Below are 25507 nucleotides of genomic sequence, written 5' to 3'. Positions count from 1 at the left end.
TTTACTCACAATTATTATGTTTAACTTTGTTGTTTGCCTTTCTGGGAAGAAATGTTCTCTTCCCAGTATTTAACAGAAAATATCTGATGAATGGGCTAAGGCTACTGATCAGCACTCTGCATGTGACAGTAGGGTCAACTGATATAAGCATCTTCCCTTTTAAGAATTTCTGCAATGACTTGGTTAAAAATCAAGCCATTGTATTTTGTGGGTCCTTGGAAGATTGATGCATTACATTAATACATTGGAATTCAAGTGAATTTTGTGTTGGAGTCTAGTCAGACTGTAACATATCTTACTATAATGAATTTTATTCACAAGAGTTGATTAGCTACAGGAAAGAGAAGTCAGAAAAAGCTATTGTTTTGGTTTTCTTTGATTTGGGTTTTAAGAGGTTTTTTTAATTTTTGTGCTAAAATTAATTTTTTTTTTTTGGTGCTAAAATTTGAATGTTAATTTTTTGCTAAGTTGAGGAAGAATGCAAGTACAGCCTCAGCCCTGATTCTGGCTTCTCACTTTTTAAAGTGTCACATGATATTGCTTTATAATGGATGATATATCGTAACGGTTATAATACATATATACTAATGAGTACGAAAATTTGTTTCCCAACACCACACCTGGTATCTTGAAGCTCTAATAAATACATAGTTCCCTTGCCCTACTTTGATTTAAATTGACAGTCTTCTCTTTCTTTCAAAAAGAATACTGAAAAATTAATAATTACAGGTACATATGATTACAACAATTAGTGTGGTATGGGAATTTTTCTTCAATTTTCTTCAATTTTCTTCAATTCCTGCATCAGAAAGCAGAGAAACTTATTTTAACTTTTGCTGCATTGTCCATAAAAGATGTCCATCTGAAGTTGAATACTTTCTGTCATCAGCCTTTAGAAAGTAATCTTAATTTTCAGGAAATGGTATTTATAGAGGCATGCTTATATAGAGAGTAAAGGGCACACACAGGGTGTTTAAGGTATTCCTATTATTATTTCTAAAACCTTAAAGACATAAAGTGTTGTGGAAGATTTATGTTTCAGACTGTTTTTCTGATGTAAAGTTTATATTACTAGAGGTAGAATAAAACGTGAACTTGTAATTCAGACTCAATCATGCAAATTTATTTTGAAAGATCATCATATTATGTGAAGAGAGGTGCAGGAGAGAACTGCATGAGTGGATCAAGGGAGGGGTGGAAAATTAAAATTTTATTTTTAAATATTTTTTTTCCCCTGTACTCTGAGATTAGTTTCTATGCCACTCAGCCATACTGTTAGTAGGAAGAGAGGATAAGATTGATCCACTTCTGCAAAATATAAAAGTGTCTTCACTTATATATTAATTTGTCTTACTTGCTCTTTGGATGTCATAGGAGTGAAAATAAGATCAGTTTGTTTTCTGCTATCCTGTGCACCGCCAGCATGGCTTCACCAAGAGCAAGTCCTACCTGACCAACCTAGTGGCCTTGGTGGGGTGATTACATCAGTGGACAAGGGAAGGGTTGCAGATGTCGGTTATCTGGACTTCCGTAAAGCCTTTCACACAGTCTCCCATAACACCGTTTTCTCTAAATTGAAAAGAGAAGGATTAGATGAATGAGTTGTTAGGTGGATAAGAAAGTGATTGGACAGTCACGTCCAGAGGGTAGTGGACAATAGCTCAGAGTCCTGATGGACATCAGTAAGTGGTGTCCCTCAGGGAGCTGTATTGGGACCAATGTTATTTAATATCTTCATTAGTGACATAGGTGAAGGAATAGAGTACATCCTCAGCAAATTTGCAGATGACACCTGAAGGACAGAATGCCATACAGAGAGACCTGGACAAGCTTGAGAAGTGGACCATGGGAATCTAATGAGGGTTAATAAGACCAAGTGCAGGGTGCTGCGCATGGGTCGGGGCAATCCCCAGAGTCAATACACAGGTGAAGATGGGGGATGTAGAGGTTGAGAGCAGCTCTGCTGAGAGGGACTTTGGGGTGCTGGGAATGAGAAGCTGAACATGACCCAGCAATGTGCATTTGCAGCCCAGAAAGCCAATTGTGTCCTGGGCTGCATCCAAAGTAGTGTGATCAGCAGTCTGAGGGAGGTGATCCTACCCCTCTACTCTGCTCTGGTAAGACTCTGCTGGAGTGCTGCATCCAACTCTGGGGCTGGATATCAACCTGTTGGAGCAAGTCCAGAGGAGGGATACAAAGCTGATAAGATACAACTTACAAAGTTGTAAGGAAAGGCTGAGAGAATTAGGTTGCTTCAGCCTGGAAAAGAGAAGGCTTTGGGTGACCTAATTGCAGCTTTCCAGTACCTGAAGGGAGCCTACAAGAAAAATTGAGAGAGATTATTTACAAGAGTATTACAGGATAAGGGGAAATGGCTTCAAACTGAAAAAGAATAGGTTTTGGTTAGATATTAGGAAAAAAATTCTTTGCTGTGAGGGTACTGAGACACTGGACGACGTTGCCCAGAGAAGTAGTGGATGCCATATCCCTGGAAATATTTAGGGCTGGGTCAGATGGGCTCTGAGCAATCTGGTGTAGTAAAAGGTGTCCCTGCACATGTAGGGGGGTTGGAAGTACATGATGTTAAAGGTCCCTTCCAGCCCAGGCTATGATTATGTGATTCCATGATTCTTTGTTAGCTGTACTTAGGGAAGCCTGCACAGTAAGTTATCAGAGAGAAACGGTGTCTTCCGCCTCCATTTCACTTCCTTCATTTGCTTTCTGTGTTTCTCCAAAATATTCTCTAAGGTTGTCAGTAAATCCAGACAGGAAAAGAACACCCTTTTGAATGGCTGGACAGAGAGGGGAATTTATCTTCAATTTATTCTCTAGCTCTTCATCTGTCTTCACAGGGAGGAAACATTTTAAAACCTTTCTTTAAAGTGTTGAGGTGAGAGGTCTGTAGCTGTTTTATTCCTTGAGGCCTCAAATTATTTTTCATTCTTGTCAAACTATATGCCCTAGACCTCCCACTAACAAAAATGTCCATCTCTTTGTCCAGGAACTTGTAAGATGTTCTGACAGCTCTTCTGACTAGAAAGCATCCAGCTCGGGATGATGGTCAAAATCTCACATCAGCCAGAACCATCTCTATCCCTCCCTTAGAAATGAGAGAGAAAACACTGACAGAGCATCTTTTTATGGTGACTCTGATTTTTCATGCCAGAACATCATCTTTATATTTCTATAATACCCACTGACTTCAGAATGCCTCCAGTGTTTAATATCTTTTATGGTTTTAGAGTCAGCCTTCAGGTGTGAACATCTCTGTAGCATGGTCTTCTGATAGGGTCATTCAACTCCAATTGAGTTGAATCTGTCTATCTATCTTGGGTTTATTTGAGTCAGTCGATAATATGTAGAGGAAAAAAAAAGATAATATGTAAATAGAATATGATTCTTAAGCTGGTAGTTGAAGCATATTTGGACAATCATAATCCTCTGAAGAAATTAATAAAGTAAGGAAAATACCTTGCTTTGAATTCTGAATTATGCTTCTGAGGATGTGGCCTGTTCTTAGCCTGTATTTACTGTGAGAATTAGCTAGAAAAATGTTCAGTGGTTAATACCTGCAGACAGAAACTGTCAGCTAGAAATGATGAGAGTGTTTTCCTTCAAATGAACAGTGTTCCCAATTTCCCATGTCCAAGGTGAGCAGTGTGATAGCAGTGCATAGGGGATGGGAATAAGAACTGGAGCAGGAAGCCAACTTCTGCCTAAAATGCAAACCAGCAGGCTGCCTTTCAGAGGAGTTTCTAGGAGGCAGTGGTTCCCTGCTTGCAACTCCCCTGTGTCTTCTGGGATCTGCCAACTCACATCTCCAGGACAAGAAGATGGAAAGCTGCCACTTCTGCTGAACTGAGATTTCAGTATGAGAGGTGAGCCAGGAGTCCTCCGTGGGAGACAACAAGGTATTGCTGATCAACTGATGGATGTCAGCTGGCAGCCAGCACCAGAGATAACACAGTGGGAACAGCATATCAAATCAACTTCCTTCAAATGCTCTGAGAGGAACAGTATCTTTCTCAAAGTTATGCTAAGCCTGTCTGAAAAGAAAGCAAAGGAATGGTAAACAGAGGGATTACCTTCTCCAAGCTATCTCCAAATGTATTTTCTTTTCACAAGTGGAAAGCACAGTTGAAGGCTGTAGTTCTCAGTAGCAGTCTTCTGCTGAGGACCTCTGGAACATCCCAATCTACCAGACAGTGTAGCAAGGAAATTAGATACCTGGCTGTATTGGTATGTGACTTCTGACTCACACTTCATAATTGCTTCTCTCTCCTGGCAAAGTTTGTTTGAACTATGGGGAAATAGATTGGCCCTGAAGGGAGGCAGTGTAGTGCAAGACAGTCGTGGAAGCAGAATGTCTCTCCACCACCTCATTTGGCTTCAAGGGTATGCCACTGGTTCCCAGGCTTGTGAGTGCTGCTGTCAGGAGGCAGAGAGAAGATAAAAGGCACACACTTGAGTTATGTCCCAGCATGGGCCATCTCTTCTTGTTCTCCAGCTGGTCAAACACAGATGTTGCAGCTGATGAATTCTCTTGCTCTTTGTCCTGTTATACCTCCTCTTCTCACCCTATGCAGTTATTGCTTACTTCTTTTTTTCTAAAATATATTAGAAAGGGAAATAAAAATTTCTGTACTTTGAGTCTGACCATCTCTTTCTGAGAAAGTTTTTTGCTTAATCTTTAACTGATCAGGTTTCCTTATAATGGCATTTGATTTCTAATTGATAAGTCTTTAGAAGGTGTAATCGGTTGGACAAGCGTTCTGTCTTGTTCCTATAGGATTTTTTTAAGTGCTTCTTCGTAGCCACTTGATATCACTTGATATTAGAGAACTGTTTCTTTGCTTATGTCTCAAAACAAAAACCCAAAGAAATACTGTGAATCTAAATCTGACTGAAATGTGCCTTTGGAAGTTTGTGAACAATATCAGGTTTGTAGCCAGGGTAGAAATATGTAAAAGAGTTTGGGTTTGCAGTTGATAAATAGGGTAATCAATGAAAAATAACATAATGAAAAGGTAAAGATTTGATTAAAGACAGAAAAGGAGACAAGTTAAAAGCTCAAAAACTATTACAAAAATTTAAACTCAAGGTTCTTCCTTAAAACGCAGTAACTGGAGGGAGACATACTGGAATAGTAACAGGCTATGCCAGTTCTGTATCCAGTGATAAACTGATGTTAATATTAAGACTGAATAATTTAGGGAGAGAGATTCTGAAAATACTTATGGGTTTTAGCTTGGAAGTCCTCTTAAAAGGTTTGGAAATCATTAATATTCCCAAACTACTTTAGCACCTTTTAAAATTTTCTCCATTTTTAAGCAATCTTTGTATTATTAGAGTCTAACTACTTTAATACTGAAAGCAGATTTATATGTTCTAGAGTGACCTTCTGCCCAAAGGCCATCTTGCATATATATTACTCTTTATTTTGTAATTGTCGCAAATGCTTTTAGTTTTCAGTAAAAATGTGGGGAATATCTGTCACCACTGAACCACTGCTTCACTAAAGGACTGGAAGTGAGGAATGATGTCAGAGAAGCCAGAGGCTTTCCTTGGTCAGAAGAAGAAATAAGGACATGGATGGAAGCTGGGAATGCCCTTCTGTTCACTGACAGGTGGCATGTGTTGCCTTTCCCAGTGCTAGCAGGATTCGGTTTTAGTATTTAATTTCCTTCAGATTATGTTCAAAGTGTGACTAATAGGTTTTCTGTATTCATAATCCTTTTAAATGTATTTTCTTTCAGATTGTTTTCTGTTGCTGGTTTGAACGTAAGCAGTTTATGGAGCGCTGTTTATCTAGGCATGTCTTGTTATTAAGTCTCTTTATTAACATGTGCCATGCAACTCAGATGTTCTGATTTAATGGTTAGTGGTTAAATGTATGCTCACAGCACTGTCATGAGTAAATGTCTATAAACAAATATTTCAAATGGATATTGTAAATTAATTTTTGAATTAATGTGTTCTAAATAAGCAGAAACAGTCGACTGTATTAGGGTGAAAAATCACATTTGAAATAACTCTTTGAAATTAAAAACTTACACTATATCTTTTTGTGGTCTAGAAAAAGCACTGGAAAGCAGCTCAGTAGATGTGGAGGGAAAGATAGGAGGGGAAGAGAATGACTATTTCTGTTGCCACTATTATCTACATGAAAGTAATTTTTTTAACCAGATGAAGTAAATTCAGAAGCCTAAGTAAAGCATCATTAGCTCCACAACGTGCAATATTTATGGATATATCTGGTATCTATTCTCAACATATAGATAAATCAGTTGCTAGTATTTATAAAGGCCTAAATTTTCAGCACTTTGTAAATACAATTAAACTTGTTCTAAATGTCCTCTAACATGACAAAAATGAGAGACTCTACCAAAAGTGTTTCTTGTACAAAATATTTTTAAAGCACTTGGGAGCAGAACTAGCATTCCGAGTTTTTCTGCTGTGTGGGAATATTTTCTGTAACTTGTTTTACTGAGATGTTCATGAAGACTGGGAACCACAGAAGTGCAAATAGCTGCTTTAAATGATACACAATGCAATTTTAAGGAAGAATCTGGAGCAGTGGAGAGAGAACTGAATGTTATAATAATGGGAAAGCATAAGAAAGTACCACTCATTTATTAATTGATCAAGAGAAATTTGTCAAGCTGTGAATATTTCAACATGTCTGTAACTGTATGCAAAAGTCAGCACATGAAGGGGAAGTGCTATTGTGGAGAAATTAGAAACATTTTTCACTATTCTGGTATCTTTGGAAATAAAAGTACTAGTACAATAAGTTACCTCAGGACCACTTTATTTCCATTAATAGCACAGAAAATACAATTAAAATTCTTCATGCAATTGGAGATCTTTAAAAAGAGAGATTTGAGCTTCTTTGGAACACTTAAGTAACTGTTTTAGAAAAAGGTGTTCATATTTGAAAAAAAATAAGACTGTCTTTTACTATATGTTTATGAAAATTAATTATTAGGTAATCACAATTCATCAGAAAAACAAACTTCAGTTTTGTACACAAGCTTCATATTTGGGACAGATTTTTTTCATTTTTATTTCTGTACTCAGAGGCAGATGTAAATTTTGTTATAAGTCACACACACAAAAAAGCAGCTGGGTATTCTTATTGGTTTAGTTTTTTCTCTTTGAAGCCCAATTTGAAATTCTGTTTATTTTTAAGCTACTGTCTACAAATAATACATAACCCTATTTTTATCATTCTGTGGTCAGCACAATAGTGACTCACAGAATAGTCACTGTGCCTGATGTTGGTAATGAACAAACAGTGTCCAGAGTAATTAATGTTTGCAGGGACAAGACTCTTGTAGCTTGTTTTAGATTTGCAGTACATATTCCATAAGAACTGGTCAGGAGAGCATATTTATTTATTTTTTTTAGGAAATAATTCTCTTCATTATCAGGAGACTTCTAGAAAAACAAACTTCTAGGAAAAACAAACTATAGTAGGAGAGAAGTAATTAAGTTTTATCATTGAATAACTGGTTGTAAGCTTTACCAGTAAAAGGTCTCCAAGGAAACTGAGGGACAATTATGCTTTCTACATTTTCTCTATTAGTTTTCTAGTTCATCTTTTAAAAGATGTTTGTGTATCTGTGTATAAATCTTGCCCAACACAACCAAATGTTCATAATTTCTGCATTACTATTATACTACTAATAGTAGTACAATCAAAACGTTCCAACTATTTGTCGTAGCTCGGTTTTCCTACACTGCCAAGCATAACATGTAAGGCATGGGGGCATTTCTGCACTTGAAGCATGTATCTTTCACACAAATTTCAAATATCAACCCAACTCTGTGACAAATATGGCAGCATTATGGATTTTTAGAGGTTGATACCACTGTCTCCAGAATTTTTGTAAATAGTAAAAGGTAATGCTATCTGTGTACATGGTAGATAGAATTTCTTCAGTGAGAATGGCAGTCTTTCAAAACATTTCTGTGACAAATAAACACTTGGAGAACCTGCAAATCTGTGCTTCATGGAAGACTGAGACCTGCAGAAATACTGGAAAAATTAGTTGTTCTGAAATTGAAAAACAAATCTGGATTCCTAAATAAGGAGGCGATGATAGCCTGGATGAAAAGTGTCACATTAAATAAAGCCAAGAGGATAGCTGTGGTTCTTTTTTGAATTTTTTTTTTTTGATCTTTGGGTTGTTTTTTTTTTTCTTTTGTGATGTGTCCTCAGAGGATTCCAATATTCCTCAAAGCAACATCAATTTGTTTGGATATCTGCACCATCCAGCGAGTCATCATCAGTGAACGATGAATGTTCATCAAGAGTTTGCTTTTAATTCCTCTCTTGAGTTTACTGAGTGCAGAGAAGCACACCAAGTTGAAGAAGTGTGTCTGCAATGGCCACTGTGATCCAGCAATTATAAATTCAACATTTTTTTGTTCTTTTTCTGGCAATATCACTTGCTTTGGTTTTCTCTCATCCAATTAGGGATACTCTGATTAAATAATGTCCTCTGAAAAAAAATAAATTCCTGACTTAAACTCTTAAAAATTGCCCCATCTCCTACATAATCAAGATTTTGCCAGTCCACTTTTATAAAGAGACAGTTTGAGTCTGTCACTTGTTTAAAGCAACTTCAGCTGTCATCTTGCATGTTCAAAGTGTCTTTATTGAGTAATTCTGGTGTATTTTGGAATGAGGTATTCTCAGGAGTTGGTAATTAATGAACTGCACAATAGGTTCTGACTTAGCTCAGATGGGAGACAACAAGTTAAATCCTTATTCCAGAGAAATAGGGTAGGAACTGAGGTCTGTTGTCTCTTAAACAACTCCTAAAGTCGCATGGGAGGGGGTTCACTCGTCATAATGTCAAAAGGCAAGATGGAGAACAGGCAAGGAGCCTAACTTTGGCTGCTTTGATTTCTAGTGACTCAACTACGGTTCTTTAATTGCTAAAAATACTGGAAGCATGACAAGTCAGTCTGGAGTACCAACAGGCAAAATAGGACATTTTAAAGCAGATGTAAAACACTGCTTCCAGATGGGAGAAGTGGGTTCAGATCTCTCCAGTAAGGAAGATCTAACCTAAGTCATCAAGTCCTAGCTGACTTTTCCAGTGAGTGTCTGATCTTTTGACAAGTTAAGGTGACTCAAACTGCTGCTTTCTTCTTTAAGTGTTTGCTTTCTTTTGCTGTTTCAGGTCATCTCTCACGTTAGTGTAGCATTCAATTAAATGTTTGTTTACATTTCCTTTCCACAAATAATATAAATAAGTACATTGTGAGAGAATAAAACTGAAGTTATTTTTAATATTTTTGAGCTTGTCAGCTTTTACGTGCACCCTCTTTTTATAAACTGACAATTACACTTCTGTTGATTTAAAAATAAGTGCAATTGGATGGGGAAAATAAATCATTTTGACCTTTTTATACCTTCCATATGTTAAAAACTTCACAGGATAAAAGCTGACAAATTATAAGGTAAAGTAATTGTGGTATATAAAATAATCTATTTCCTTAATTTTTCATTTTTGGAAAAATGTCAACCTCTTCTTTTGTGTTCTTTCTCTCTGCTTCCATTATCCACGTCAAGGTTTTTACTTTCTCTGCCAGGCAAAGTGCTCAGAATCCAAGGCTGTAAAGCAGGGATGCTTAGTTCTGCTTCTAGGGTAGTGTCAATTGCAGCTCTGGGAACCAGCCATTTCTGACATTAATCTCTGTAATGGTTATGCTCAAAATGGCTTGTGTCATCATGTCATCAACTTCATGTCAGAGAGACGTACTTCAAAACAGGTACCAGGGCTGAGCACAGTGGCTTGCAGTGACAAGCAAATAAACAGAAAAATAATATCTTAATATCTCTCTGCTTTCTTTTCTGCTTTTCCATTTCACGATTTTTAGTCAAAATACATGTGTCTCTTACCTTTGACAGGATTGTATACTGCTGTGTAAAATACCACCTGTTAGCAATTTATATCCTTGTGACTCACAGTGGAAGCCTTGTTGTGTATCAAAAGAAATGAAACATTATGAAAAAGTGGAATATGGTGCTACATTGGGTTTCTCCATAATATAGATTTTTTCTTAGCGTGTTTTTAAAAATGTCTTTGATTTTAAAGCTTGAAAGTTATATCTTATGTAGCTTTCTGTTACTTTGGGTTATATATACTACAATAAGTATATTTATTGTTATATTTCTTCATAGATATTTCATTGATCATAACACAGAAGAAGATAGGTATTTCACCATTGATGCTAGTACTGGGACCATTAAGACTGCCAAGATCTTTGACAGAGAGGAGACACCTTGGTACAACATCACAGTGGCTGCTTCTGAGATAGGTAAATAATATTTGGCACATAGTATTAAACATAAAACTTAGAAAGGAAAATAATCATTTTCAGATTTTAAGAAACACCATCTTGAGATGTTATTCTTTTTAACGCCATTGGGTTTTTAGCCAGTCTGGATAAAGGAGAGTTTTCTGTGTGTGTGTGAATACCCTAAATCCACAGAACAAGAAAACAAAATGCCACACACCTATGAGATTCCCCCTGTGTAAATTTACCATGTTTTTCTGTATGTAACAGAAGGCAGCCAGTTTACCTAGGAACAGTTTCAAGCATTTTGTGTCCTAAAATCAACAGCTTCTCTGGTTTGTGTTTCATAGTTCATATATCTTAGAAGTTAACACTTTATAGTACTGTCTGAGAAATACATCATTCTTTCTTGTATCTACTACTGAACTGTTTTAGCAAACTGGATGTTAATATGTCTGTGTTAATTTATCAGGGTATACCTCTGGCCTTTTACTAGGTAAATTACCAGGTAAAGATACTATAAATACTTACCTGTTCAATTGAAAGTCCCCTAATTTTGATGAATTTCCATTGTCTCAGATAAGCCCCAATAATCAAAAGATGTCTGGCTGAGTAGTCCCAGATAAATATTTTTACATGAGGCAAGGACAGTTTAAAGAACATTTCAGTTAACCTTTTCATTACAGAGTCTTTATTTTCACACAGTCAAAGTTTTAAAGTTAAAAGACTCAATAAAGAAAATAAAGGAAAAAATCCTAACCTGGATCAATAGATTCAACCCTGCTAAGCACTATTCATAATATCATTTTTCCTTTTTCTTTCCTTTGTATGCGTATGTATTCCATCATTTCCATATAACAAAATACAGGGTTTACTTTTTAGAGGTGCCACTGATATTTTGAGCCTGGTCTTCTTTCACCTGTGCATTTCTGGGTTAAAATGTAATCTGTTCCACCACTAGGTCACTAGCATATGCACAGAATAAACAGCATGAACAAATTTTATAAGGACAACAAATTGTTTCTTATTATTGTACCTACTTTCACAACTAAATTGACATTTTGAGCTAAGTACTTTTCTATAGTAAACAATAAAATCTAGAGTTTTATGGTTAGCTCTTTGAAAAGATAATCACTGACACTTCTACGTGCTTATCAGTGTCTTCATATATATAATATGCTATTTCAGTGCAGCATGAAATAAAATATAATTTAAGCCTAATTATAAGCAGATGAACAGTAAGCGCTAATTTGAAATAAGATTTGAAAACTACAGTGGGATACTGAAAAAAAGGAGTAGTCATGAGTCCTTTTCTGGAAGCCATCAAAATGTAATTATTTTGCAGAAATAAATCTCAATAGCATAAAACCTAAACGGAGCTTCCTACACATTATTTATTTCACATAATCAAAAGACTGGTGTTATATGCATCATGCTGAGAGAATAGTATGGAGAAATGAGGATTATGTTTATAACTAATATAGAATGGAATAAATAATAAGGATGATATGTCTTTTTTAAAGAAACTTAGAATTCTCTGTTCCAGGTGCAACTTGTTACAGGAAAATATAGATCTGTTTTTTTCTCCCTTGCATTGCCTTGTTATTGATAAAGTTGGAGCTGGAAAATAAGTAAATCTATGGTGTCAGTTGGGAAAACAATTCAGCAATGAAAAAAGGAAGAGATAATAGTGAAGAAGAGATGGATGACAGACAGACTGACATAACTGGCAGCCTTTTCTTGTGTCTACTTCTTCAACCACTTTCTTATTTGCAGTAATTTGAAAATTACAACACTGTTGAACTCTTCCAAATCCATTGTGAAATTAGTAATTGAATCCATGGTGGAGCAAGAAGCATATGTTTTGTATGGCGCATCAATGCCGAAGCTCTTAAGTGCTGTCTATCCCATATTTACAATCTTTTATGGCATTTGCTTTAAAGTCCATGCACAAGGTATTGCAGAACTAAGCCTAAAGCTGAAAAATAGTCCAAAGGCTATGACCAAAGTGTTATTTAGCTGTGGCAGTGGGAGTCTTCAAGTTTATCTGTCATGGTAGAAGGCGTTGGTAGCTTCTGACACCATCTGCTTAGCCAGGAACACAGCAGAACCTGCAAGGCCCAGAAAGATTGTACTGCTTCAACAAGAGGTCCTCTGCAGAAATAAAGCATTGGTTGTAGTTAGTTTCTTGAAGTATTTTCTCTTGATTTGTGCTACATTTCACTGATAGAATTCAGTTTCTACCTATCATCCTTTTAGCAGCTAGTTGTAGCTAGGCTTACTTTGCATAGCTGAAATTTAGAATCAGCATCATATTTCTACCCTCAAATGTATGATATCGTCATGCTATTCTTTCTGAACCTTCCATAAGACATTTATTTTCACTTTTCGTCTCAGTATGTGATATACACTCTGCATTGGTCAAGTGTCCTCTGAAATCAGTGGAAGTTCTACCGCTTTCATCTGTGGGAGTAATGCTGATACAATAATCAGTGATTTTTTTCTGTTTATGCTGCTACTTCTTAAAGCACACCAGAGTTCCTTACTATAAGAATGGATGGACAATCCTTTTTTTCTTTGACATGCATTGTTCTTAAACAGCAGTATACAGTGAGGAAGAGTGGGATTTTGGTGTCCAGAAGCTCTTGCTTTGATTGTTTCAGTACTGGTACTTTCTGTAATCTCCTTATGGTATTAGAGAATAAGATGATTAAGGAATACTGTATTTTTTATTGTGAGATCTACAGATTATGTCTGGGGCAGGGGGAAGGAGTAGTAGTAGTAGTATTTTAAAATACAGTTTCACATAGAATTATTCACTGGCTTTTCGTTGTCTTTTTAGAATTCTTTGGAAAAAATTATATAAGTCTATTTGAAAGAGGGAGGAGATAGAATTTCCTTGGCTCTAGTAAAGGTTTTTGAACAAATCTTTGACAAGAGTAATGAAAATAGGAAAATGAAACAGATGAAAGACTTGTTTAGAGGAAAGAAATACAGTCATAGTAAATGGTTGTCCCTTTGGAAGTGGAAGAAGTTAAGGCTGAGCTATTTTAGGGATTGGTGTAGGATTTGTCAATTAGAATTCTTTGTGATGATGTCACTCATGATAGAAAGTAATTCAAATTCCAAAATCCTCCCTAGATGCTAAGAATTAAGGAAGATGGAAAAGATTCTTGTAAGAATCATAGAAGTGTAGGCTAGATAAATGAAAGGCGACATGGATCGAAAATTGTCTGAAATGGCAGGTTCAAAGGGCTGTGACCAGCAGCTGAAGGCCAGTCACTAGGAATTACTCCCAGTGTCTGATACAGGATACAATACTGTTTAATCTCTTCATTAACGACCTCGTTGGTGGAACAGAGTGCACTGTCAGCCAGTTTGCATATGACACTGTTGCCTTAAGAGAAAAAAAAACCTCCAGGCCAATTTAGTGTATAAGACAAAGAGAGTAGGTTCTTTAATCAGCCTACAGGCCGGGGGAATACACATGATGCACACCCACCCAGACAGTGGTTCTATGATTCTGTAATAAGGTCCATTCAATCCCAGATTTATCCACCCTGCAGTTCTGCCCAGTTCTGCCCCCTGACATGCCCCTTTGGGAACTGTGTTTGGGGTCTTTGGGACCCCTTCTTCCTCATCTTCTTCGCAACGCACATAGTCATTGGAGCTCCTCCAAAGTTCTGGGCTTGAAGGTAGCTGTGTCTTTGTGATATCTTCTGATCCAGGCTTTTCTACAATTCTACCTTGAAAAGAAGACTAAACACACTCATAGAATTTAGAGGGATTGATATGAAATGGGATAATAGGATTGGGTATGTGTAAACATTATGCTAGAGCATAAGGGATATATACAGCTACATTAAAATCTACATTTACTATACAACTACTTCTAAAATCTACAAAAGTTAAAAAATCCAAAAAGCTCTGAGACATCAACACAAAACTGGAGTAATGCCTGATTCACCAGTCTGTTGTGGTGCCAACCAGAATGATCTCAACAGGCTGGAGAAATGGGTGAACAGGAAATCTCGTGAAGTTTAATAACAGGAAATGCAAAGTCCAGCATCTGGAGAGGAATAATCCTGTGCACCAGTCCGCATGCAGTGCCAACTCTCTGTAGAGCAGCTTTTGTAAGAAGGGCGTGGAGGTCCTGGTGAATGAAGGCTGAACATGAGCCAGCAATATGCCCTTGCGACAGAAAAGGCCAATGGCATTCTGCACTGTGTGAGAAAGTGTGTTGTCAGCAGGTTGAGAGAGGTGATCTTTCCCCTCTGTACAGCACTGATGAGGCCATGTGTGGAATGCTGGGTCGAGATCTGGGCTCCCCAGTACAAAACAGACATGGATATGCTACGCTATATCCAGTGAAGTGGCATGAAATCATCAAAGACTGAACTATCTCTCATAAGAGGAGAGGCTGAAAAAGCTGGGACTGTTCATCCTGGAGATAAGAAGGCTTAGAAGGATCTTATAAGTGTGTTTAAATAACTATTAAATCAATATGAGGAAAGACTTATCTGAGTAGTATCCAGTGAAATGACAGGAGGCAATAAATTGAAACACAGAAAATTCCATTTAAATGAATAAGGAAAACGGTTTTACTGTGGAATTGGTCAGAATTTGGGACAGGTCACCTAGAGAGGTTGTGGATTCTACGCTCTTGGAGATATTCAGAACCCAACTGGACATAGCTCAGAGCAATGTACACTAGTTGATCCAGCTTTGAGCAGAGGACTTGAACTTGCTGATCTATGGAGGTGCCTTCCAAATCCAACGATTCTATGATTTTCTGATATTGGGAACTCTGTTTTGAATGTGGAAAAGACAACAAATTGTGATGTATTCTCAAAGAAAACAGGTGATTTTAAAAATAATTGTAGGTGATTCCATTAAGGCTTCTTTCAAGCATATATTAGTACTGATAACAAAAGCAAAAGCAACAATAGCAGCAAAACCCTAAATCACAGCAATTGCAAGAGAAAGGGGCAGTGAATGCAAATGGATGGACTTTAGCCAGTTCCAAAGCCAATTTCAATTAGAAAAATAAACATGTACTTCAAAGTTTTTCAAAGAAGTGCTGAAAATAAGACAAATGATAGTATTGTTGAAGCTCAAGAAGAAGGAATAAAAGCCACAGGGAGAAATAAACACAGGTGATTGAAGGAATCAGAGAATGTCTTGACCTGAGAATCAAAGTGAGGATTATAGCTTTCACTGGAAACTTCTGTTTAGAAATGTTGCAAGGAATACTTTATCATAAAGTCCTTTTAGATACTACTAACAACAGAACTGACTGTGTTCAGTGTTGTACTGAAATTTATACTGTATCTGTAGACACAGAACAAACCAGCTTCTAGATATGGCTTTCCGACGATGCTAACATCAAAAAACAGCTGGAATTCATAAAGTACTGGACATTTAGATGGGTAATAACTGTTCTTGTAATGAGAAACACAATTTTTGAGAGCAAGATAAGTGTTATTTCAAAGATTTTACTCAGGCATTGGAATGGGCTGCCCAGGGAAGTGGTGAGGTTTTAAGATAAGACTGGATGTGGCACTTAGTGCCATGGTCTAGCAACAATGGCTGTAATGGATCAAGGGTTGGACTTGATGATCTCGGAGGTCCCTTCCAATCCAACTGATTCTATGATTCTATGATTCTCTTGGGAATTTTTCACACATTTCTTATGTAACTGCTAAGCATACCGGTATGTGAAATGGATTTCTGGGTTTACTAGATCATCAATAGTTTTGTGATGGAGTTATGGTATTCCTGAGTGTCTCCAGAATGCTATGAATGGAAAAGCAGATAGTTTCCCTCTATTTACCTAAAAGACCAAACTAAATACAATGAACACACAAACTTGTCTTTGAAGGGTCAATAAAGAGTTTCTAATTTGTAAGCTGTGGAGAGGCTGTAGAGAACAGGAGAACTGAAATAACAGTGTTCCTGTAACAGTGTTCCTGCCAGGTTCTGTCACATCCTCCAGACTTAAAAAAATCCTATCAAGAGTGGACAAATGACCACATGAAAGGATACTGTACATACAAAGCTTTCATACATACTAATAGATTGGAAATAAAAATGAAGAGACATCTATGCAATTGAAACCACCAGAAATCTTCAAAGTGTTAGACAAAAACAGATTCGGAAAAAAAACCAACAAGACAAATATGTTTGTCTTTGTTTATACGTCTTGTCTATTTACTATGCCATGCATGTTCTTCATACTAGCTTCAGGGAAAAAGATAGAAATGTGTTGAGTTAGAGAAGTGTTTCATTGACAAAATATGCAATACCTTATGATGTGGTACTGAAAAATACCAGAAAAATACAGTCATTACAAAAAACATTCAAAAAATAACTTTCAGATATATTTTCATAGAGTGCCAACGAAACCTGTTCAGAAATAAAATATGTGAAAAGGCAGGATAGCTCACAAGAATAAGAGTTTGGAACAGTTAGTTTGCAAGAATTAGAGTAAAAAGCATTAAAGTGCATTTTCTAATTATAACATAAGCAGTTTTTTAATCAGTGTTGGTAAAAACAATAACAGAAAGATATAGTTACACAATTCAGATGAAAATAGGATGCATAAAGACAAATACTAATTTTCAGCAGTGAAATATAAAACCCTTGACATGTTGAATGAATAGAATAGTGAAAGTCCTATAATTGCATTAAATAAACAGATGAAGTATATAATCATAGTGAGGTGCAGTTATATCTTTTCTTTAGGAACACAGGAATATTGCCAACTCATATTGCCATTGATGAACAGCAAGTCATGAGAAGAAGTTGACAGTTCTTTTTCACATTTTATGGTTGCATTGTAGCTGAAGAGACATTACTGAGATTTTGGTAGGATATTAAAATATATTACTCCTGGTATATTGAGACCTCTCATATGAAGAAGGAGAACTGAAGGTAGAGTGGAAATGTAAAGTATAAATAGTATCCCTGTTAATGCTTAAGAGGCACACTGATTATATTACAAGAAGTAAAATCAAAAGACAAAAGTGCACAATTAATTTCTGTTTATTTTGAAACTTGTGAAAACAACATATGCATTGCCTGAAGGAAATAAGTCTATGAAGTAATAGTTTCCTGGTCTATAACACTGAAAAAATTAGAAAACAACAAGAATTTTTGAAAATTTATTTTCTAATTTTAATTTTTTCCACATAATCAAGAGTAACTCTAATACCTTGTGTCAAATAATTAATTTTTAGAAAATTTTCCCTTTTCAGTATCTTTACGAAAGTAATCTAATTACAATGTTATAATCTGCTAACACTCTCTGTTTTGTGGAGAATTGGATGATTATTTAATACCACTGAGTTTGTTCCTAGATTTGTGTCTCAGTTTTCTTTGAAGTGAATCTTTTTCTTACAATAAATAAAAAATGTCCTTGTGATTTTTGATGTCAATTTTTTTAACTAAAAGCTTTTTTTTAACAGTAGAGAATAGACTTAAGTAGTGAAATTCACTCAATTTTTTAACATCATTACAGGGAAATATTGTTGCATACATGTCGAATGTATTGTTTTGCTACATTTGTTTAACTCTATTAGGTACATTACAGAAGCAGAATAATGTTGTTATCATAAACCCTGCCTTCACCAGGAAAAAAATCACATTCATCCTTTGTCTTTTACCTCACTTGCATTCTACCTGCTAGCTCAGTTTCAGAAAGTTTTGGTATTGGTAATATTTACCTTATTTTTCCAAGAAACAGAATCTACCACAAAATATTTCCCTAAATATGAAATCAATTAAAAGATTAAAGTAGATTTTAAAAACTAAAAGATCTGAGTTTTAAGGCTGTATTTGTCATGGAGTAATGACAAATTGGATATCATTCACAACAATATGAATTCATAGAATCATTGTTTGTAAAAGACTTCTAAGATCACTGAGTCCAACAATTTAGTCTGAAGAAAAGGAGGCTCAGGGGAGAGAGATGTCACTGCTCTCTACAACTACCTGAAAAGAGGTCACAGCAAGATGAGGGTTGATCTCTTCTCCAAGGTAACAAGCAATAGGACAAAAGGATATAGTTTTAAGTTGTTTAATCTGGATATTAGGAAAAGTTTCTTCACTGATAGGGTGGTCCAGCATTGGAACAGGCTGCCCAGGAAAGCAGTGGAATCACTGTCCCTGGAAGTGTTTAAAAACTGCATGGATAGCAGTACCTGCCACTCTTTAAAATGTGCTAATCAATGTGATAAGGAAAGCCTACACAAAACTATTAAAAAAATCCAATAGTTGTTGAAAAGCAGCTAGTTCAAGAAGTGATGCTTCTAATTCCAATTTTGGTGCTTATTCTCTGTTTATATTGGTTTGGTCATTGGCTTCTAGGCGTGCTGGATTTTCTTCTCTGTTTCTTTGGGGAAAGCTATGATGAAGATATTCCTATACTGTCATCTGAAGACGATGTAGGCTATGGTTTTTTTGGTTACCAAGGTTGGTCCCAAAGAGGGGATAGATTTTGGGATCACATGGCATTTATTTCCCTGTTTGAGGCTTTGTAAATCAGTAACAGAGTCTCAAAACAGACATTTTTGGCCACAGAACCAGTATATTTTGTGGTACACTGATTAACATTGTCTGTGAGATGCAGAATTTTGCTTGCATTAAGGCAGAGGGTTTTCCAGCTTGAGAGCTCTAAATATTTTCAGTCTGCTGCAGTGCTATAATTACTACTGCTCCTGTAGCTGCCGCTTCTATCACTACAAGCATGACTTAAGAGAAGTGAGCAGTACCTTCAGGTGTGTGTTCATCAGTGAAAAGTTAAATTTTGCTACAAGAAAAAAAATAAAAACATTTTCTAGCCAACTACAGGCAACAATATTTAGAAGTAGTCACTAGCTGAAAAAAGCAGACTAGAAAATTACACTTATTACTAATTATGCATAATTTTCAACTTTCCAGAAAATTTAGTTTATCACATATACAGCATTCTGAATTAAACCCAGTATTTTCTGAATATTGCTACAGTCACTTATATATAGACATTATTTCATCACTTTAGCTCTGCTTTAGTAGTTTTTTATCCTTCCTAGATCTGTGTTATTATTCTCATCTGTTAAAACTAATCTTTATTAGAGAAATGTGATGAGCCCTTTATACTTTTCTTTAAAAAGTAAGGGTATAGATAGTTAGTTGGTAATTTCCTGTGTATTGGTTTGTCTCGTAAGGTTTTGGAAAGATGTCAAAATGGGATTTATATACTATAGTTAAACAGTTCATAACTGTTTAACTCTACCAGTCTAGGAAAAAAACCAAACCAAACCAAAAAACCACAATAACAAAAAAACCCAAGAAAATGAAACAGACAAAAAGCAAATAAACAAAACCACAAGACTGTTCATCTCAGGACTTCTATTCTGAGAGTCATTCAGGTAGAATTTATTTTCATAAAGCCCATGGGAATTTTGTTAATGAAAAGGAAGTATCAGACAGCAGTAGCTATATTAAAAGCTTTCTTCTTAAATATGGATTTTAAAGTCAGCCCCACAGAAACTAATGAAAGAGAAGATTCAAGGCTTCAGACTGACTGTTGATAGGGTCTTCTGTAAATTTAGAGTGGACTTACCAGTGGAGGATCTGATAATGAAATTGATTCACTTTACAGATATTTAGTATTCTGGGAAAAGTCTCAAGCATAAGAAAGCAAGTATCTAGCATAGGTGAATCAGAGCAATGTTTCTGCTTCAGTTACTCCTTAAAACAGGGAGCATTCACTTTGAAAAATCTACTCTAGAGGCATAATGCTAATAGGACACAGAATGTTTTATAATGTGCAGGCCTGAAATCTATGTCAGCACTGATTATCTTAAAACTGGAAATCTGCCAAACTGCTGCAAGAAATTTGTCTAATTAACAAAAATGTACTATTAAAAGGGCCAGTTATTAGAGCAGTTTGAAGATCACAGGTGAGTTGTATACCTGAAAATTTAGGTTATATTGATTCTCTAAAGCAAACCTTAAAAGAAAAATTAAAAAAGAAAAAAGCTTGTATGTGCTTCAATTCGTTCTCATTCTCTTCCCCGATTATAAACTGTTCTGTCATCTTGCATGCAAATCTATGTTATATGCACAATCTTCCAGACTGTTTTTGTAAGTGGTGTTAATACTGTCCCTATTAGCATTTTGTAGTGAGTAGGCTGTCAGTATGGAAATTTGCCTGCAAATGTGAGTGATCCCATGAGGTAACTCTTTCCAGAGAGATACTAATAATACTTTGTGAATTAAGAACTCTTCCAGACTGGTGAGGTATTCATAAATTCTTTGTACTGAAAAGCAGCTGCAGAAGAAATAAAGGTTAACTTTCTGAATCTCCATAAAATATCTCTGTGAAAATACTGCAAATCTAACCAACTAGAGTAAGACTGGTCTGGGTAGTAGTGACTGGCATACAAGAGGACACCTTTAAGGTGGAACAAAGAGGTCTGCTACCCTATACTGAAAAAAAATATTAACCCTTTTGCCGCACACTGGACTAAAAAGCTTGATTTTTCCTTCCACAGTAACTATTCAAACATGCCAGACCTAAAGAGCAGTCCTCTATCTCTGGTACCCTCTGCCCTGTCCTCTTCCGGATTTTTTGCTCTCTTCATCTTAGATGTATTATATGTCCTTATACTTCTGAAGATGGCACTGCTTTGAGCTGGAAACTCAGACTTCCAGAAGTCCCTTTCAACTAAGATTTTTTCAGTGATCCTATGATTACCTGATAATCACAACCTTTCTTGGCTTCTGGCTAAAACTCCTTTGAGTTTTCTTTAGTATTAAAATCCTCAAATTCTTCACTATAGTTTTGAATACCCTCCAAAATGGATTTGTTCATCTTTAACCCTTTACTGTGATCTCCACCTTTTATCTCCTTTCTATGCTTTTGTGTGCTCTTTCTTTATGTGCGTTGTGTCCTTCCTTTCATTTATATGACTTTCTAATTCACATACCACACAAATTATGTGTGACAACCTCCTCAACAAATCATCAAAACCAAAGTTTCTTTTAGCCCTAGACACCATGTTCTGTAGTTGTAATCACAGGATTTTTGTAATTGCATTGTCTGATGATGTTGATAAAAGAAGTTACCTAAATCTGTTGTAAGCTATATTTAAGAGAGCAGTAAGAAATATTAAATCTCTACTGCTTATGCTATTCTGCACAGTTTCTTGACCTATCTTCAGGAAAGAAACAAACATCTTTTGTGTTAATAATCATACTGCAAAGAGTCTCCTGGAGAGAAGATTGATTCCTTCAGTAATAAAAGCAAGAGTAGATAAATGGTTCCCTTCTCTCAGACACTTAGTGGACAGCAAAGAGTCATTCCTTCTCACCTTCACTTCACATATCCCCAGCATTTTAACATTCCTCAAAGTTTTCCACTAAAGGTGTTTTCTGTATAACAATAGAAACCCTCCATCTTACATGAACACAATTGAGGTAGCCCATTTTAGTCCCTTAGTTTACCTCTTACAAAGACATTCATAGGTTCAGGGTAAAGCTGAAAATAAGAATATTTAAGGAAAATTTCAGCAAGAAAATAGAATTTACAAGTCTATAAATGTCTTCTGAGTGTATTCTTCTGACTTCTAACGTTAATGTTAATTGGGAATAGAGGTTCCTCTGTTATCTGTCAAGTCTTCTGTTGACTTTTTTGATCTCCTTTCAATTCCCATTTTACAGGGATAATTGACTAAGTTCCAAAAGTGAAGAAAAATCATAAGGTGAATGTAGACCTATTAGTTAAAAAGCGAATGTGAAAAATCTGAAGAGAACTTCTAAGCCCTAGATGCTTTGGTCACTATCCCATGTGAAAACAGGGAAGATAGAAATAGATCTCTCCATTTGACAAAAGAAACTTCAACATTCTCAAATATTCTTTCATTGTCAGCCTACATCACTGATCACTTTGAAGCCAAGTATATGTCTAATCAATGCTTTCCAGAATTCTGAGCAGAGATCATTAAAGGTTTGACAAAAATAAAGCATTTTACAAATGACCCTCTTTGACAGAAACATGGTTTGGATTAATTACAATCAAAATAACAAAGGAGAATGAGGTTTAGACTACTAATGCTTCTCTTTTTTTTTGCCTTTGCTTTTCATGAACACTCACAGGGACGTGAACTTTTAATATGTCAGTTTGTAATACCCCATTTTATTGCATTTGAAAGATTGACTGTCTTCTACTGATAGTCTCATTTAACTGGTTAATGGAAGATGAAGTTTGTCATCTAATTGACTGATATATGGACTTCAGAAGGTGTATATTAGTTAATTATAAAAAGTTTAAACACATAATTCTTTCAGTAAAATAAAATTACCTTGTTACTTAGAAGTAAGACCAAGGGTATTATGGATTGAAAAGAATTGTTGGGCTTTTTTGCATTTTGTCATGTAAAGTGTTTTCTCATTGAAAGGATTCTATTTATTGTGCTAGGGTGAAATCTTTCTGAAGGTGAGCTCTCATGAAAGTACAGATTACAGACTAAGACACTGGTACTTAGACATTGTTTTCTTCCTGCAAAAACTATTTTGAGAATTAGCATAATAACTTGTGAAAATTAGAACTCAAGTTTGGGAGAGGCTTACGCATTTGTTTTTTTATTATGTTTGTATTTTATTTTATCAACTCTTTAAGGAACTGTGAAAAAGAAAAAGTGCTTTAATATTTTTTGTATTAGATTTAATTCAATACTGTGATGACACTTTCACATTCATTGCAAAGCAATTGATAATAACTTACATTTGACTTAAGTGACTTAGGACTCATACCATGCTTCCCGCTCTTTTACTTACTTTTTTCAAAACAGTTAGTGAAGCACAGCAAACACCTTTTAATATGTTGCTACCAAAATTTCTGTAATAAACCACCTTTAAATTGAGGATGTGAAGGAATATTGAGTACTTCAAAGGGCTTAATACCCCCTTGTGTGTTTTGCAGACAATCCTGGACTGGTGAGCCACGTTCCAGTTGGTGTTAGAATACTGGATGTCAATGACAATCCTCCAGAGCTTGCCAGAGATTATGATGTAGTCGTCTGTGAAAATGCAAAGCCTGGTCAGGTAACTCTCTCAGTTATCTTTGTCCCAGTCATAAAGAACAATTACTTTGTTAATGTAACATGTCAGAAGTTTGGTTTGGGGAATACATGTCATAATTCTATTTGACTTCATTTTAGCATTTCACATTTGATTCAACTTTTTAATTGTATTAGGGTGAAGGGAGGAAATTTGTCTTGTTGCTGTAAAAAAAAAATACCCAAACTCTCTTTCATAAAGGCAAGTAAAACTTTAATCTTGCCAGATAAGTGATAGAATTTGACAAGCCTGACTATCCTGAACAAAGTGAATGAAGCAGATTTAACATCTCTCATCTAAATGCCACATAGTAGCAAGGTTTCAAATAAAGCTCACTGAAATGGTTGGTGAACATGGCTGACATCCTCATTTTTTTGTATGTTTCTTGCCCTTGTCTATGCAGGGTCATTTTCGAAGAGATGTTCAATGAGTTTTTCACAACTATGAGCATTGGGAGGGTTAGAATGAGAGTAAATAGCTGAATCACATTCTAGTCACTGCTCCTGTGATCAGTGTACTTCACTGGTATCCAGGGTTTGACAATTTTACCAAGTGTCTTTGCTTTTCCGCATAGACTGAGTTTTACACACCACACTATGCTAGTTTTGCATTATTGCACAGGTTGTATGTTTCAATTATGAGCTCATATCTTTCCTGAAGAATATATTACTAGTAATAACATTTTTTTCCTCAAATCCCTAAAAGCAGTGTACATAAATGCATAGTGGCATATTTCTTAAATTTTAAAGCATAGGTTATAAAAATGTTGTACTTCATCTGACTATTGCCTGATCAAAGTTGTCTTCACTCTAATAATGTCCAAAAGCTGACGCCTAAAGAGCATTATAAGAACGTAGCAAGCGTGTATGATACTTACCCAAGTACTTCCCTGGTCTCAGGTCACTTGTGGATCATTTCCTGACCCAAATGTGGTGTCTGTGTTTTTAATAATCCTTTAATAACCATGGCATATGAATCTGGTTAGCTTTTCCCACAACCAGCATAACCTTTTGATATCTACTACCTTTTAGTTTTACAATTTAACTTCATGCTTCAATAAGACCTACAACCTTTTTTTTTTTTTTTTTTTAATCTTCCCATGCTGTATTCCATTGATATTTACCAGTTCTTGTGTTGAGGGAGAGGGAGAGCGAGAAAGTGCAGTTGATCTCTATTTATTATCGCTGTGCCATGCGTAAGTCTCTAGTGCATTGCCCCTTAGCCATCCCTTGTCCAAACTGAAGAGTCCTACTTAACTGGGACAAGTCATGATAAAGCCCTTCTAGACTTTTGATCATTCATATTTTCTTCCCTTGAACTTTCTCCAATTCCTCTCTATTCACCCTCAGGGGGAATCAAGATTCAAGATGCAGGTATGCAGTGGTTATAATTCTTATAATAGCTTATGCTTCATAGTATATGATGATCTCTGCTTTGCTCTATAGTACTTTCATAGCAATTTCTAACAGTGGCTTTGCTTTTTAACCACTAGTAAGCACTGAATGCAAAAAACTGCCTGCCATAACACCAATATCATTAAAAGTAATAGTCAGCTCAGAGATCATCATCATGTATATGAAATTAAGACTTTATGTCAAGTATAATTAATTTTACCTGTCTTTGTCTGACTACTGAGTATTGGAAAGTCTTTAGTGTCAGCTCTTTCTTTCTTCATTCTTGAACAATTCAGTATCATAAATAGATTTGATGGGCTGATGATCATACCTATTGTATAAATAAATTTTATCCTATAAGACATTTATTGTTACATTGATCAACAAATGGTCAAACATAAACAGGAAATTTCTGTGACTTTCTCTTCTCATGGAACAGACAATTTACAGAAGAGACTCCATTTCTTTTAAGCAATTATGTGTACAAGGACCTTTTCCTATCTAATAACTATCTGCATATCTTTCTTCAGTGCTCTTATTGAGACACCTCATTCAAAGCCCTGGAAAATCTAAGTTGGTCTGTCTGTTAATTGAATATCTCTTATTAAATCCTTATGAAAGTAAAAATAGTTTCTGAAAACCTCAAATAAAGCCAAATAAAGAAGAATTAGAACTTGTAAAAGATTAAAAAAAAA

The 25507-nt window shown here is 35.8% G+C and overlaps 1 protein-coding gene across 1 annotated transcript in view; it reads left to right on the top strand.

Moving 5' to 3' along the window:
* The window catches only part of CDH18 (cadherin 18), a 484233-nt gene that overhangs the window by 435750 nt on the left and 22976 nt on the right, over nucleotides 1–25507 (top strand). Inside the window, 2 exon segments of the mRNA XM_032700859.1 lie at nucleotides 10199–10335; nucleotides 23282–23403. Coding sequence (XP_032556750.1) covers nucleotides 10199–10335; nucleotides 23282–23403 — 259 coding nt within the window.

The sequence above is a fragment of the Chiroxiphia lanceolata genome, chromosome 1 (genome assembly GCF_009829145.1).
Source record: "Chiroxiphia lanceolata isolate bChiLan1 chromosome 1, bChiLan1.pri, whole genome shotgun sequence".
In the NCBI taxonomy this organism is placed as follows: domain Eukaryota; kingdom Metazoa; phylum Chordata; class Aves; order Passeriformes; family Pipridae; genus Chiroxiphia; species Chiroxiphia lanceolata.
Note: the sequence above shows the minus strand (reverse complement) of the source record. Positions and strands in the feature narration are given on the sequence as shown.